At 36.5% G+C, this 13,162-nt stretch overlaps 1 protein-coding gene across 1 annotated transcript in view; it reads right to left on the minus strand.

Annotated features, from left to right (window-relative positions):
* LOC122808135 (chymotrypsinogen A-like) overlaps positions 1-13,162 on the minus strand; it is a 159,151-nt gene that overhangs the window by 81,857 nt on the left and 64,132 nt on the right. The window contains exon 6 of the mRNA XM_044079104.1: positions 9,720-9,853. Coding sequence (XP_043935039.1) covers positions 9,720-9,853 — 134 coding nt within the window. The remainder of the gene's footprint in view (positions 1-9,719; positions 9,854-13,162) is intronic.

The following is a 13,162-nucleotide window of genomic DNA, read 5'->3' on the forward strand; positions in this document are numbered from 1 at the left end:
AAGCTAATCAGGTAAACACACAATGAGCTTTCCATCAGTAATTGCCAGTTCAAATAGAGGAAATCAGCCCACCCCTGCCAAAAGAGTGCAGACTTTGACCCTCCTCATGTAAAATGACAGTAAATGTGCTCCAGCCAAAGTTTGAAGTTTCAAAATTTCAAACTGCAAATAGTCGAGACCATAAGACTTAAGTCTTGAAACTTTGAACGTTTTGAATGGAGATCACCATAAAGAGCAATTTACCATTTTCCCTGTAGTGTGATCTCAGAGCTGATATATTTATTTAGCAGGGGGTGTGGGGGGTGAGGGGGCTTGCCTCCCTGCAAAAACGTAAAAAAATGTTTGTGTTTTTTTTTTTTTTTTTTTTTAAAATTCAAAGTTTTAAAACTTTGATCTTATGGTCTTGGCCATTTGCAGTTTGAAGTTTTGAAACTTTGAGCTTGTCAAGTAGCGCCATACACACACACACACACAGGCACACACATGTATGCATATATACTTTTTAAAATAAATTACATTCTTTTGAAAGGTCATTGAATTCCATTACCAAGCTTCCTTTTCCATTTTTGACATCTTATCTGTCAGCTGATTTTCTGCTATCTGATCATCCTAAATACCTAAAACTTGTAGTTTGTTTTTAACAAGAAGGATTCTCGGAGTGTTCAACTGAATCCATAATCTCTACATTTCCCATATTTACAGCCAAACTAAATCCATTTAAAGTGTAATGTAATACTGCCTTTATTTTAAAAAATGAGATTCAATATATAGGGAACAAGTCATCCAAATAAGACAACACTGCAGGAAAATTATTTTAATTAAATAATGAACATTTAAGCTCATAATCTATCATCCCCTACGTTTATACTCTAAATAAAAACAATGCTTCCTGGGTAACCCTACTTTATTCAACTCGCCATTTTAAACCCATGTTCTGTATAACCACTCACCATACATTTTATATTAGCAGAAAAATAAACTCTTCATAACCAACTTACATATTTTTCCAACTCGTCTATTTGTAACAGAGATGAATGAAAAAATAAAATGGTAGGCCTTAATTATATATAAGTATCATTCTATAGCATCCCCCTTTCTGTATCCTTTGAAAGAATCCCTTACATATCCACAAAATATTCCTTGATCCTTGTCCTGCTCACATATTTAATATTTCATTATACCACATTGTATTCATTTTGATTTAAATCTAATAGTTCCTTTTTGATTTAAATCCTTTTATTTAACATATATGCAAGCAACATTATAACCACATTTTATCCAATGTTTGTGTGTGTGTTTGTGTGTGTGTGTGTGTGTGTGTGTGTGTGTGTGTGTGTATGTGTGTGTGTGTGTGTGTGTGTGTGTGTGTGTGTGTGTGTGTGTGTGTGTGTGTGTGTGTGTGTGTGTATATATATATATATATATATATGTGTGTGTGTGTGTGTGTGTGTGTTTACTGTATATAGATATATATATATATATATATATATATATATATATATATATATATATATATGTGTGTGTGTGTGTACATGTATGTGTGTGTGCATCAACATCACTAATGTCAAACTGTCAACAACAGAAGGGCAACAACACAAACATTGATACTTCACTATGCATGCACCGAAGAATACCCACAGAGCGTGCAAATAAACCACCAAAAAAAAGCCATAAATAAAAATGTCAAAACCTTACACCCACTCATCCTCCTCCATACTAACTTTGAGATTGCACAATCCCAGTGAAAGGGGCATATTCTCCAACCCTGGTAGTTATCAATCTCACACACCTGTTACCCATACAGTTATTCAACTAAATTGTCTCAGCTAAATAGATGTCAGTGTTAGTGACGGTTGACTAAATCTCAAAAATTCTGACTGTGGAAATAGGAAGATTCAATAGGCTTAAGATATTTGCTGAAACAGATTAGAATTGTATGTATAGTATATAAAATTCTAATCCACTTCAGCAAATATCTTAAGCTTATTGAATTTTCCAGTTTCTGACATCAGCATTTTTGTTAAATAAAATCATAAACACACTGTCATGTATTAATAATATGAGTTAAAAAACATGCCATTTCCATGATAAAGTTAAAAGAACATAGCCTGATAATTTTGCAACTACTAAGTCTAATCAGACTCCATGTGGGAACCCTTCTTCACAACTTCATCCTCTGCCCTCTTTTCCATCTACCTTCCATTTCTCTAGTATTTCAGTTAAAGATACTTTTTTTATTTTTTATTTTACATTTGTTGACCGGGCTAGTTCAACTGGATATATGTCCATTTTCAGTAGAGGCCCGGGGAGAAAAGCTCCACAAGTTAAACAACCAATACATAAGGACAATGATATTTACAAAAGACATTTGAACTATTAATTAGAAAGTCACACAAAACATGTCAAAAAATGAGAAATGTAGAGAATGTACTTTATAAGCAATACTTGAACACACTCATACTATAAAATTTACACACAAGGCCTAAAAACGTAGGCTGGTTTAGTTGATAAGACAGACACTATATACATAGGTACATGCCCTCAATAAGATAAGTGATAACAATTATGTTATAATGGGAAGGGGAAGTTGTTCATAGGTTGATACTAGGCTAACTGCCATTGCGAGCCATTTTAAGCCTAGCCAATTATCCCTTGTGAGACTCAAACCCTGCACCAAGTGTTTGTAAGGCAAACACCTTAACCATTAGGCCACCCCACCCAAGTTTAATCATGGTTAGCACAGGGGCATAGCCAGTGTGATTTGAGGTAAGTTTACTTTTAAATAGGTTAACTGAGGATAGTGAGGTTAGGTGATTGGGGAGACTGTTCCAGGTTTTACCCACTGTATTAGAGAACAGAGTGTCCCCTGCTGAGTTATTAGATTTAGATATTTGTACTAGTAGTTTGTTAGATGAGTGAAGGATTTTGAGATTATTATAGGGGGTGACCAATGAAGTGAGTATAGGAGTATTTTGTGGGTGGTACAGGATCTTGTGGGTTACAATTATTTGATTGAATAATATTATGTTTGGCAATTCAAGCCAGTCTAGTTGATTCAAATTGATACAATGATGGGTTCTATAGGAGGACCCTGCAGCAAATCTGGCAATATTGTTGTAAGAGGTAGTCAGCTTATTCAGAGCACTTTTACATAATTTGGTATAGATGGGAGAGGCATAAAGCAGAGTAGATATAAGGTGGGTGCGGGCAATGGTAATTCTGGCTAATGGAGTCAGAAAGGGTTTGATCCTATAGAGGAAACCTAAAGTTTTATAGTGTTATTGATGTGAGGCTCATAAGAGAGGTTATTATCAATTAGAACCCCAAGTAGTTTAGTGGTAGTATCAGGAGATATAATGGTTCCGTTACTAGAGGTTACGGTAAAGTTAACTGGGGAGGTTCTACGGGTGGGTGTGAATAGTAGCATTTTTGTTTTCTTCCAGTTTAAGATAAGATATCTATGCAGGAGCCAATTTTCAACTGTATTAAAGGTCTTTTGAGTTAGGGATTGAAGTTCTGATGGGGAAGTGGCAGAGCATATAAGTGTGGAGTCATCTGCGTATTGGATGCAGGTGGATTGTGGGATAACAGAGTGGAGGTCATTAGTAAAGATGGAGAAAAGTAAAGGTCCCAATATGGATCCTTGTGGGACTCCTAGGGTAACTGGAAGGTGGGAAGATAAGGTTTTTGCCCATAGTACAGCTTGTTTTCTATTATTTAAGTAGGACTGGAACCAACTGTATAACAAGATCATCCAATAACAGGTTTCTAAGAGTATTTATGAGGAGGTGATGGTTGACCATGTCAAAAGCTTTCGACAGATCAATAAAGAGGGCTGAGGATAGGGTGTCATTATTACGATTTCTATTAATATGGTCAGAAAAGGATAAAAGAGCAGAGGTGGTGCTATGAAATGGTCTAAAACCATGTTGACAGTTGCCTAGTAGATTTTTTCAAGTAAATGGGTTAAAAGTTGCCTGTGAATACATTTCTTCATTATCTTTGCAACGGGGGTAATATAGCTATGGGCCTGTAGTTGGAAAGGTCTTTGGAAATCCTGCCTTTGTGCAGGGGGATAACGTGGGAGACTTTCCAGATGGATGGGATGTATCCTTCAGTTATTGTTCTATTAATGAGGATGGATATGGGGTAAGCAATTTCTTTAGCTGATTTATGCAGGTATTCTGCAGGTAGTTGATCTGCAGAGAGTGTGGTGGGTTTAAGCTGGTGGATAAGTTTACAGACAAGTGATGTGAGAACTGGATGAAAATGAAATAGGAGAGAGTTATTGATCATGGCTGTGCTAGAGCATGTGGTGTTAGGAGATAGTTGGTTGGCCAGGGATTTAACAGTTTCTGTAAAGAAAGTGTTAAATGAGTTGGCTATTTGGGTAGGGTTATTATGATTAGAGCCAGAGGGAGTAGGAGTGCAAGAGTGTCCTGGGTGTAGGAGGTTATTCATGCCTTGCCAGAACATTTGTGTATTTTTCTGGTGGGCCTGTTGAAGGTGGCAGTAGTAGTTCCTTTTATCAGACACTATTGCTTTTTTAGTTTCATTTCTTAGCTGCCTAAACCTTAGGTGATCTGAAGGGCTTTTTGATGCCCGCCAGTTGGCCCATAGTTTATTTCTTTGGAGAATTTTTTGTTTGGTAGCTTTAGCGAGCCATGGGGCTGGTTTAGTTCTAGTTCTAATTTTATGCATAGGGGCATGGCAATCTAGAATGGTTACGAATTTTGTGTTAAAGTATTTTACTGTGTCATCTAATGGGAGATGCTTGAGTTGTGTCCAGTCACAGGCTGAAAGTTCAGTTTGAAAGCTTTCCAGGTTAAAGTTTTTGTTGGTCCTTACAGTCCTATAGTTGGTTAGGTTTGGAGGTTCAGTCTTATATCTGATTAAGTAAGTAAGTGAGTGGTCACTTATATCTTCTGGGAGGGTGCCTGATTTATAAGTTTGCTGGGGAGTATTAGTGAGAATCCAGTCTAGAATGCGTTTTTTGTTATTAAGCTTATTGGTTCGGGTAGGGGAGGTTATGGTTTGGGTAAAGCCATGTAGATTAATACGAGTAGAAGGCGCTCAGTTGTACAGAAAATCCAGTTTATATTAAAATTGCCAAGTATTATGGTTTTTTTGTGGATAGTTGGTTGATACCGAGCTAAGAATAGCTTCTAGTGTGTTAGTGTTATTGCCTGGGGAAGGTAGATACAGATTATATATATAGATTTACATTTGTTGAGCTGAAACTTTGATATAAGAATCTCTGCATTACTGGAAAGATGTAGTTTGGGGTCTATTGAGGTAACTTGTAGTCCATTTTTATAGAGTATAGCTACGCCTCCACCCTTCTTTACATTGCGGTCAAGTCTCAGGATATTATATCCGGGGGAATAATTACAGTGTCTTGTATTGATGGGTTAAGCCAAGTTTCAGTAAGGCAGAGGATATCAAATGAATATACATCTATAAGGGCATGCAAAGGAGCAAGTTTATTATTGATGCTACGAATATTTAGATGTGCTTTTAGAAGACAGTTGGGGGTCCTGGTAAGTAGTTGTGTGTTAGATGAAGTTGTTGTATCAGGCTTAGTAGCTGTACTTGAGGTAGGACCAGGGTTTGGCTGTATATCCCCATCTATGAGGATGTGGACTTGAACTCTTAGGGTGAGTTGTAAAAGTTTAGAGGTTATGTTTTGGAATTTTCTAGCTTTAGGGCTATGGTAAGAAATGTGAGCAAGTCTATGAAACTTGGCTGACAAATACTTTGCTGGGAGAAAACAGCTGTTGAAACTAAGGGGAAGATTAAATGTGGGTATAGAGGTTTGCTTGAGTGGATAGTGAAATCCTAGATTTGTTTGGTGTTTGTAGTGAGTAAGTAGATATGGAATAGTTAGGATAGTTAGCAGTGATAGTAAAAATAAGGGATTATGGCATGTTTGGTTGAATAGTAGAGACATTATAAGAATTAAATGAATGAGCTAAAAATGCAGAGATAGTGGATAAGATAGAAGGGGGAGAATCACTGGGAGTAGAGTGCTAGTACTTTAAGGGGAGGGGTTAGTGATTGGTGATAATATAGTGGGTGTGGTTAGAGGGGTATTTAGTTAGGACCACTGGGGGTGGGTATAATTTGGGGGCAGGGTAGGGGAGTGGAGTGAGCCCACAGGGCGAACGGAGCGGGAAGAGAAAAGAAGAAGCAAATCCTAGAAGAACAATCAGAGACACTAATTGTTAAGGTACGTAAATGTGGTGTGAGGTATAGCCTGGATAGTATTTGGATAATACAAGGAGGTAAAGCAGTGAAGAATGTAAAGGTAGGAGAGTAGAGAAGGACTATACACTAAAATAGGGAATCAGGATGCCTATAAGGTGAGTCTGGTAACAATAGATAAGGTGTAGACAAATATTGCCACCTAGTGGACAGAGGTGAGATAGCAGTAATAGCGTCAGTTGGGAGAGAGAAGGGAGGGTAGCAGAAGTCAGAGTTTAAGTATAGTAATATAGGAGTTTATAACAAAGGTTATAGGAGAGAGGAAGGGATACTGGGTCTAGGAACAGAGAGAGCTTGGTTGCTGGTTGCCCTGGCTAGTGAGAGTAAATGTACAAAATTATAGTAGTGCACACTATTATGTCTACAGACAGTAGTTTTTAAAGTACATACTTTCTCTTGCTTAGTGTATTCCCTTGGGATACCAAAGATATTTTATAAGTTACATACCTCAGGAGCCAAATTTAGTGAATTTCACCCAACTTTTCTTCAATTCATATCTAAATAAAAAAATATATACATACACACATTTAATCTGCCTCTAATCTTGGGCTCAGTCCCATCTACATTCAAATATTCTGTTGTCCAAACACTGCTTATGTGTTCTTCTTCCACTGACCTTAAGGACTACTGATCAGTCCTCAACTTGTTCCTAAGCACAAATATTTTTAAGAAACCGATACATAAACAGTTATTTAAACACAGAAACAGCTATGGCCTTCTATGTGACCAACAACATGGCTTCTGCTATTCATTCAACACAACAGCCTTACTCACAACCACTGATGCTATTTACAGCGATATAAATGATGGACGTATTGCAGCTGGGGTATTCATTGCCATGACTAGACCATCTGAGACAGTTCATCATAGCCTTTTATTCTACAAACTCAATAAACATAACTTCTTTGATAACACAATCTTATGTTTCCAAAATTACCTAAAGGATAGAATTGTTCAGATATAAGCTAATAATTCATTGTCTGAAAAAGCTGTCCTCAACACTAACATCCAACAAGGCTCAGTGTTAGGCCCCCTTTTATTTTCTCTTTTTATCAATCATCATAGTTCTGACCTTCCAGCCCTGAAATTTATAATGTATGCAGATGTCATCCTAATTCTTGACTGTCACATAACATACAACAGGCTTCAATTTAACCTAAAAAGTAGATTCTCTGGCATTTGCAAATGGTCCATCACAACTAAACTGTTAATAATCCCCAAACAAATAGTGTTATGGTATTCTCAACACTGAGTAAACTCGTATATGACCTGATAATCTACAGTGTCGCTGAACAAAAATATTTTGCTCTAATTCTTGAGCCTTCTGTTAGCTTCATAATGTACACTGACAGAATTGCCTCCAAAGTGTTCTGTCAGCTAAAATCATGTTACATAATCTCTCAACTCTTATTTTCTACAGCCTGTACCTCCATAGCTAAAAATGCACTTACTCCCAAGTTAGAGAATGCATTGTCCAGCAATGCCTGCACTCAGTTTACAACACACAAAAATTCAAATTGGAAAAATTAAGATATGTAGATTTGTATTATTAGCTGATCCTCAGAAACATGACCGTGATGTATTAAAGGGCCTCGACTGACTGCCTGTACCCTAAAGGGAAACACTATCGCTTAGTGCTCTTCTCTTGCAAACCCTGAAACTGCAACCATCTGAAGGTTAAACAGTTTCAAAGAGCATAAAACTACTCAGTAAGAAGCGCAGTGGAAGAAAACCTCAAACCAGCTAGATCCCCTTTCAAATCAGCTATGGGAAAAGTAATGTTCATCGGACTGAAGTTTGCAATGTGGAATCCTCTACCAAATTAAATTACAAAGCAACAGACACTGGGATTTTCCAAAACTAATTTAAAAGAGCATCTACATAAGGAGACTGTGGGCCTGAATCCAAAAGACTTTATCTCTGTGTAAGTGACAGGTCTATTGTCAGCCATCAAATGGACTAGTCATCTAACAGCTCAGCATTGAACAATAAGCATTGAAAGTTCACTCAGCAACCTTTCATTTCATCAAGAAGGCAAGTAACTACTTGTCCAGCACTTCTTCATCTCACATATGGAAGTGTTTTAAAACCCTTTTCTCCACTGTAGTGCAGTCTTGGAGTTGGTACATATAGTTAGGGGTGGATTTGAAGCACTTCTGTGTGTGAGACGGGGAAGTGTTGGACAAATAGTTAATTACCATGTCGATGAAATGAAAGTTCGGTGAGTGAACTTTGGATGCTTATTGTTCAATGTTCAGCCATTCGATGGCTAGCCCATTTGATGGCTGAACTTAGAACCATAAGTGACCACTTATACTGACAGCAGGTCTTTTGGAATGTGGCCTCCAGTGTAAGACTGTTTATAGATAGGCCTTACACAAAAGTAAGTCACACTGAGCAAGTCTTTTGGAATCAGGGTAGTCTTACACTGAGAGCAACTCTTTTGGAATCTGGCCCTACGGGTACTTGCTTTCATGCCAATGGTTGGAAGTAATAGATGAATAGTCATCCTTACCTAATATATCGTAGATGAAACACTAGTCATTTACATCTTGAACAGAAGCATTAATTTTCTGTTTGTATTGTACAAAATTGTATATAATTCTTACTATTTACTAACTTAACCTTCACTGTATTCTGCTAATATGCATTATAACATATTTTATTTCATTTTATTAATTTTCCCTATTCATGCATACATACTTATTCATATAAATTCTGCATTTCACTGCAAAATATTTCTTTGTATACTGCTCTCATATACTCAGGTCATGACTGAAAAGGGTCACCAGACCTGTTTATTCACTCAGTAAACAAATGAAAATAAAAAAAATATAGTATACCCATCATATTTATCTTTTGAATATTTCCCCACAATAGCATTATACTTGCTTCCTTCCTCTTCTGCTTGATTTTCCCCTAGTTGGAATGAAAGGAGGTTATAGGCCCACTAGGACTGGCCTAGCCTAGTCAATAAAACATAAGTAAATGAATGAATGCATGAATAAATAAATATGCCAAATGTCATCATTCAGCAAACAGATGGATTGAGTTTGACACCAAAAGCTGTTGTAAGAGGCAAACAGCCTGCAACTTAAAGCTGACAATAGATTTATTGAAGTTAAAGCATTAAGTGACTCCACACCATCCATATAGCTACAAAGTACACAGATAAGAAGAGACTTGAGAATGTATTAGTTCACAGAAAAAATGGTAGATGATTGGCTCCGTCTTCCTAAAAAAACTCTTGAGATGTAAAATTTTCACAATTCAATAATAAATGGGGTAAACATAAGGAAATTATAATGAAGAGCGGTGAGTCCAAAAGGAAGGAGAATGACCAAGCTAAGTGCATCAAGTGGTCTTTGTACACCATCAAAGTCTATGTTTCTGGGTCTAATGATCTAAGCATTAGACTACCTTGATCAATTACTACTGGCTATCAGTGCACATACCATACAGGAGGTAGAACCGGCAGCCCCAGCACAGATCATTAGATCCGAGATCTTCGAACCCCAGTGCATCTGACATTCTGTGTTGGTCAGCAATGGTAGAGCTGTCTGCTGTAGTCTGTCTGGGGGAGTGTTGACTGCAGTAAAAAGAAAACAAAATAATCAAGCATTTAATTACTTTGTAATGTTAGGTTACATCTCGTATTTGACTCAAAGTCTTTACACATATTTAAAAAATAGCAGATAATGTTAAAGTAAGCCTCAGTACAATATACATCAGTTCCATTATCTATATATATAGAAAATTACACTGCTCTCTCTTGTATTCAAAGATGGTAAGAAAATAGCCACTGTCATATATGTCTTTGTAACTTGCACAAGATTGCCCATGGAGACACTCGATCACATATTATTGTTTAATCAGTATGACTCGTCTTCTATTGCTTAGCGAGTTGCTTTCATTATTTCAACAAATTAAATGTTACAAGTGATTATAAAGTGGATTTTATAGGAGCCAACATATTGGCACACAGACAGTTGATAATTAAAAGGTTTCTGGGCAATACAAGCAAATGCTGTGGACTGAATTAAATAACCACTTGTTAGGTTAATCAGAGATGTTTGCTGTGCAGTGCTGCAAAACATTGGTTGACAAACACCATAATAACATACTACCCCACAGAAGAGTTAATGTCCTAGCCAAAATTGCCCTGTTTGAAAAAGAAAAAAAAACATGCTAAGTAACTTTATGCTCCACTCTTCTTCGGTAATTTTTCTCACACTGTTTTAACTTCAAATCTTTCTGAGAGTAATATGATGGAATAATAGTTAAGATGTAGTAAAGTTTCCCTAGAGATACTGAGTTTGTTAATACTTCCTCTCCTTCTCCCTTACAGTTAATGGCCCTGTTACTTCAGTTGATCTCCCCACTCCCTCGAGTTATTGGGTCTGCGACTACAGCAAACCGTCACACTTCCTCATAGTCACTATTACAGCTGACACACACTGGCTCATGGTTATTGAGTCTGCAACTACAGCAAAGCATCACACTCCCTCACAGTTACTACTACAACTGACACTGCCTCACAGTTATTGGATCTGCAACTACAGCAAACCATCATACTCCCTCATAGTTACTATTACAGCTGACACTCACTGCCTCACAGTTATTGGATCAGCAACTACAGCAAACAGTCACACTCCCTCATAATTACTACTACAGCTGACACTCACTGCCTCACTGTTATTGGATCTATGATTACAGAAAACAATCAAACTCCTTCATAGTTACAATTCCATCTGACATTCACATTCTCATTTTCTTGCTCACTTCCTCACAGCTATTGGGTTTGCTACTAGAACAATAACCCACAAGTAATAATGTCCCTCATCGTATACAGTGTTATAAATGTGACACTAGAAGTTACTGTCCCATTGCAAATGATCTCCCATTCCTTCCCCTCTGTTTCTTCATCTACCATTTTCCATGATTCCCACTCATCTTTTATAGCCAAAAGTAAAAATACTTCTTGTTTACTGACTCGTTTTGTGTGACAAATTCCTACCCGCATTCATTTTTAAATGATCTTGGGGGTGTCAAATTCTCCAAGCTAAATCAACTGTTTGAGGACTCTCACAGGTAATCTATGCTTTAGTGTTTATTGACTACAATAAAGAAAACTATTATTGTCTTTTTTCCACCTGCAGTCCAAAAAATGGTTTATAATTGTCATTTGTCTCTCCATTTTACCCTCCCAGTGCAGAATTAGTCAACCCCTTGTCAGTGTTACTCTCCATAGCTACATAAGTGGCACCTTCCTCAGGCTACAGTTATATTTATACCCTCCTGAGATGAATGCAAAGTGAGGTGCATGTATACGCTCCATGGTATAACTAAACACTGAGGTGTAGTAATACCCCACCAAATATGATCACAAATTGAGGTGTCTAGAAATAAATTGAAAAGAAAGGCCATGAGTGGACTAGACAGTAGAAATATTAAAATAGACTTGGATAGTTTAGTTGATAATAATGATGCCCAACACAACATTAGAAAATCAAAGCTTATAGCATCAAATGAAACTGATGATGTATAAGTGAATGGGAAATCTATGCTTAAGTTAACAACCAAAAAGCTTTTGAAAACTAAATAATAAAAAAAAATATTTGGTCCACTTTACTGGGTATAAAACTGGTCAATATATGTAATTTACTAAGAAACATTTTGACATCTAGACAAAACTATAACCAAATAATTTATAGTAGAGCAAATTACTTGACTGCTATTCCGTTAATCGTGAAAAATGCTGTACTAGAAAAGTTTAAATATTTAGACCGCGTGCCAGTCGAAGTAATTTTTAGTGACATTTTTCTTTGCCCAAAATGGGGTGATTGTATATTTACCAAAGCCCATTTGTTCAACACATGGGTACCACAACTTTGTACAGTATACAATGTATCCTATTGGGATGACTGTATACTAGACTGTCACATGTTTGCATGGCACAATGTTTACCTAAGTTATTACGACTTTGTCTCTAGCAAATTATTGGTCCATATCAAAGTTTTTTTAGAAATATCAAATATAGAAATACAAAATGGAGTCCAAACTCAAGATCTGATAGTCTTATAAGATGTTACTATATTAATACTCATAGCTTAAGAAATAAATAAAAATAAATATAAACTAAAAAAAAACTAAATATAAACTACTAAGCCTAATTATGTATGAAGATTATAAGAATGTTGTTATTATAGAATCATGGAACTCTAAAGACTTTTGTTTTCCCAGCTTTCGGAAGTAAGAATTCCTGGCAGAGCAGTCTTGGGATGATAGAGTCTTATTGTTGATTCATGATTCTAGTTGTTATTTATTGAAACAAGGTAATTTAACCAAAAGCCTAATTGTTGAAATTCCTATTTTAGGGCGAAACGGCAGCTTACCAGTTGTGTTATGCTATAGGAACCCTAGTATGGGCTTAGTAACAGTGTAATTAATTATACAGACTGGAAGGTTTATTGGACTCTGAATGTATCCTATTGATAGGAGATTTTAACTACTCAACTGTAGATTGGAGTAACCTCACTGCAAAGACAGTCTGTGTAAAGGAATTCTCGGACAGTACACCTTTTCACAATCTTCAACAACTGGTGCAAGATAATACCATAGGTAATACATTGCTGGACATCATAACAATAACAGATTTAGACATAATTAGCAGCCTAACGAATGATCAGCCTCTAGGACTATCTGAACATTACTCCATTTGTATTTCACTCCACTTTAACATCATATAATTAAATGGTTAAGTACAATTATGTGTTAATTAATTACTCTGTGTGATAAATTAAGACCTGTTAAACTTTGATATTAAAAATAACATTATTATAAAAGTTTGAAAAACTCACGGTTGATAGGGGTGGGTCTACATAATCACTGCCTTTAG

Source organism: Protopterus annectens, chromosome 8.part0 (assembly GCF_019279795.1).
Source record: "Protopterus annectens isolate FY-2018-M chromosome 8.part0, PAN1.0, whole genome shotgun sequence".
In the NCBI taxonomy this organism is placed as follows: domain Eukaryota; kingdom Metazoa; phylum Chordata; order Ceratodontiformes; family Protopteridae; genus Protopterus; species Protopterus annectens.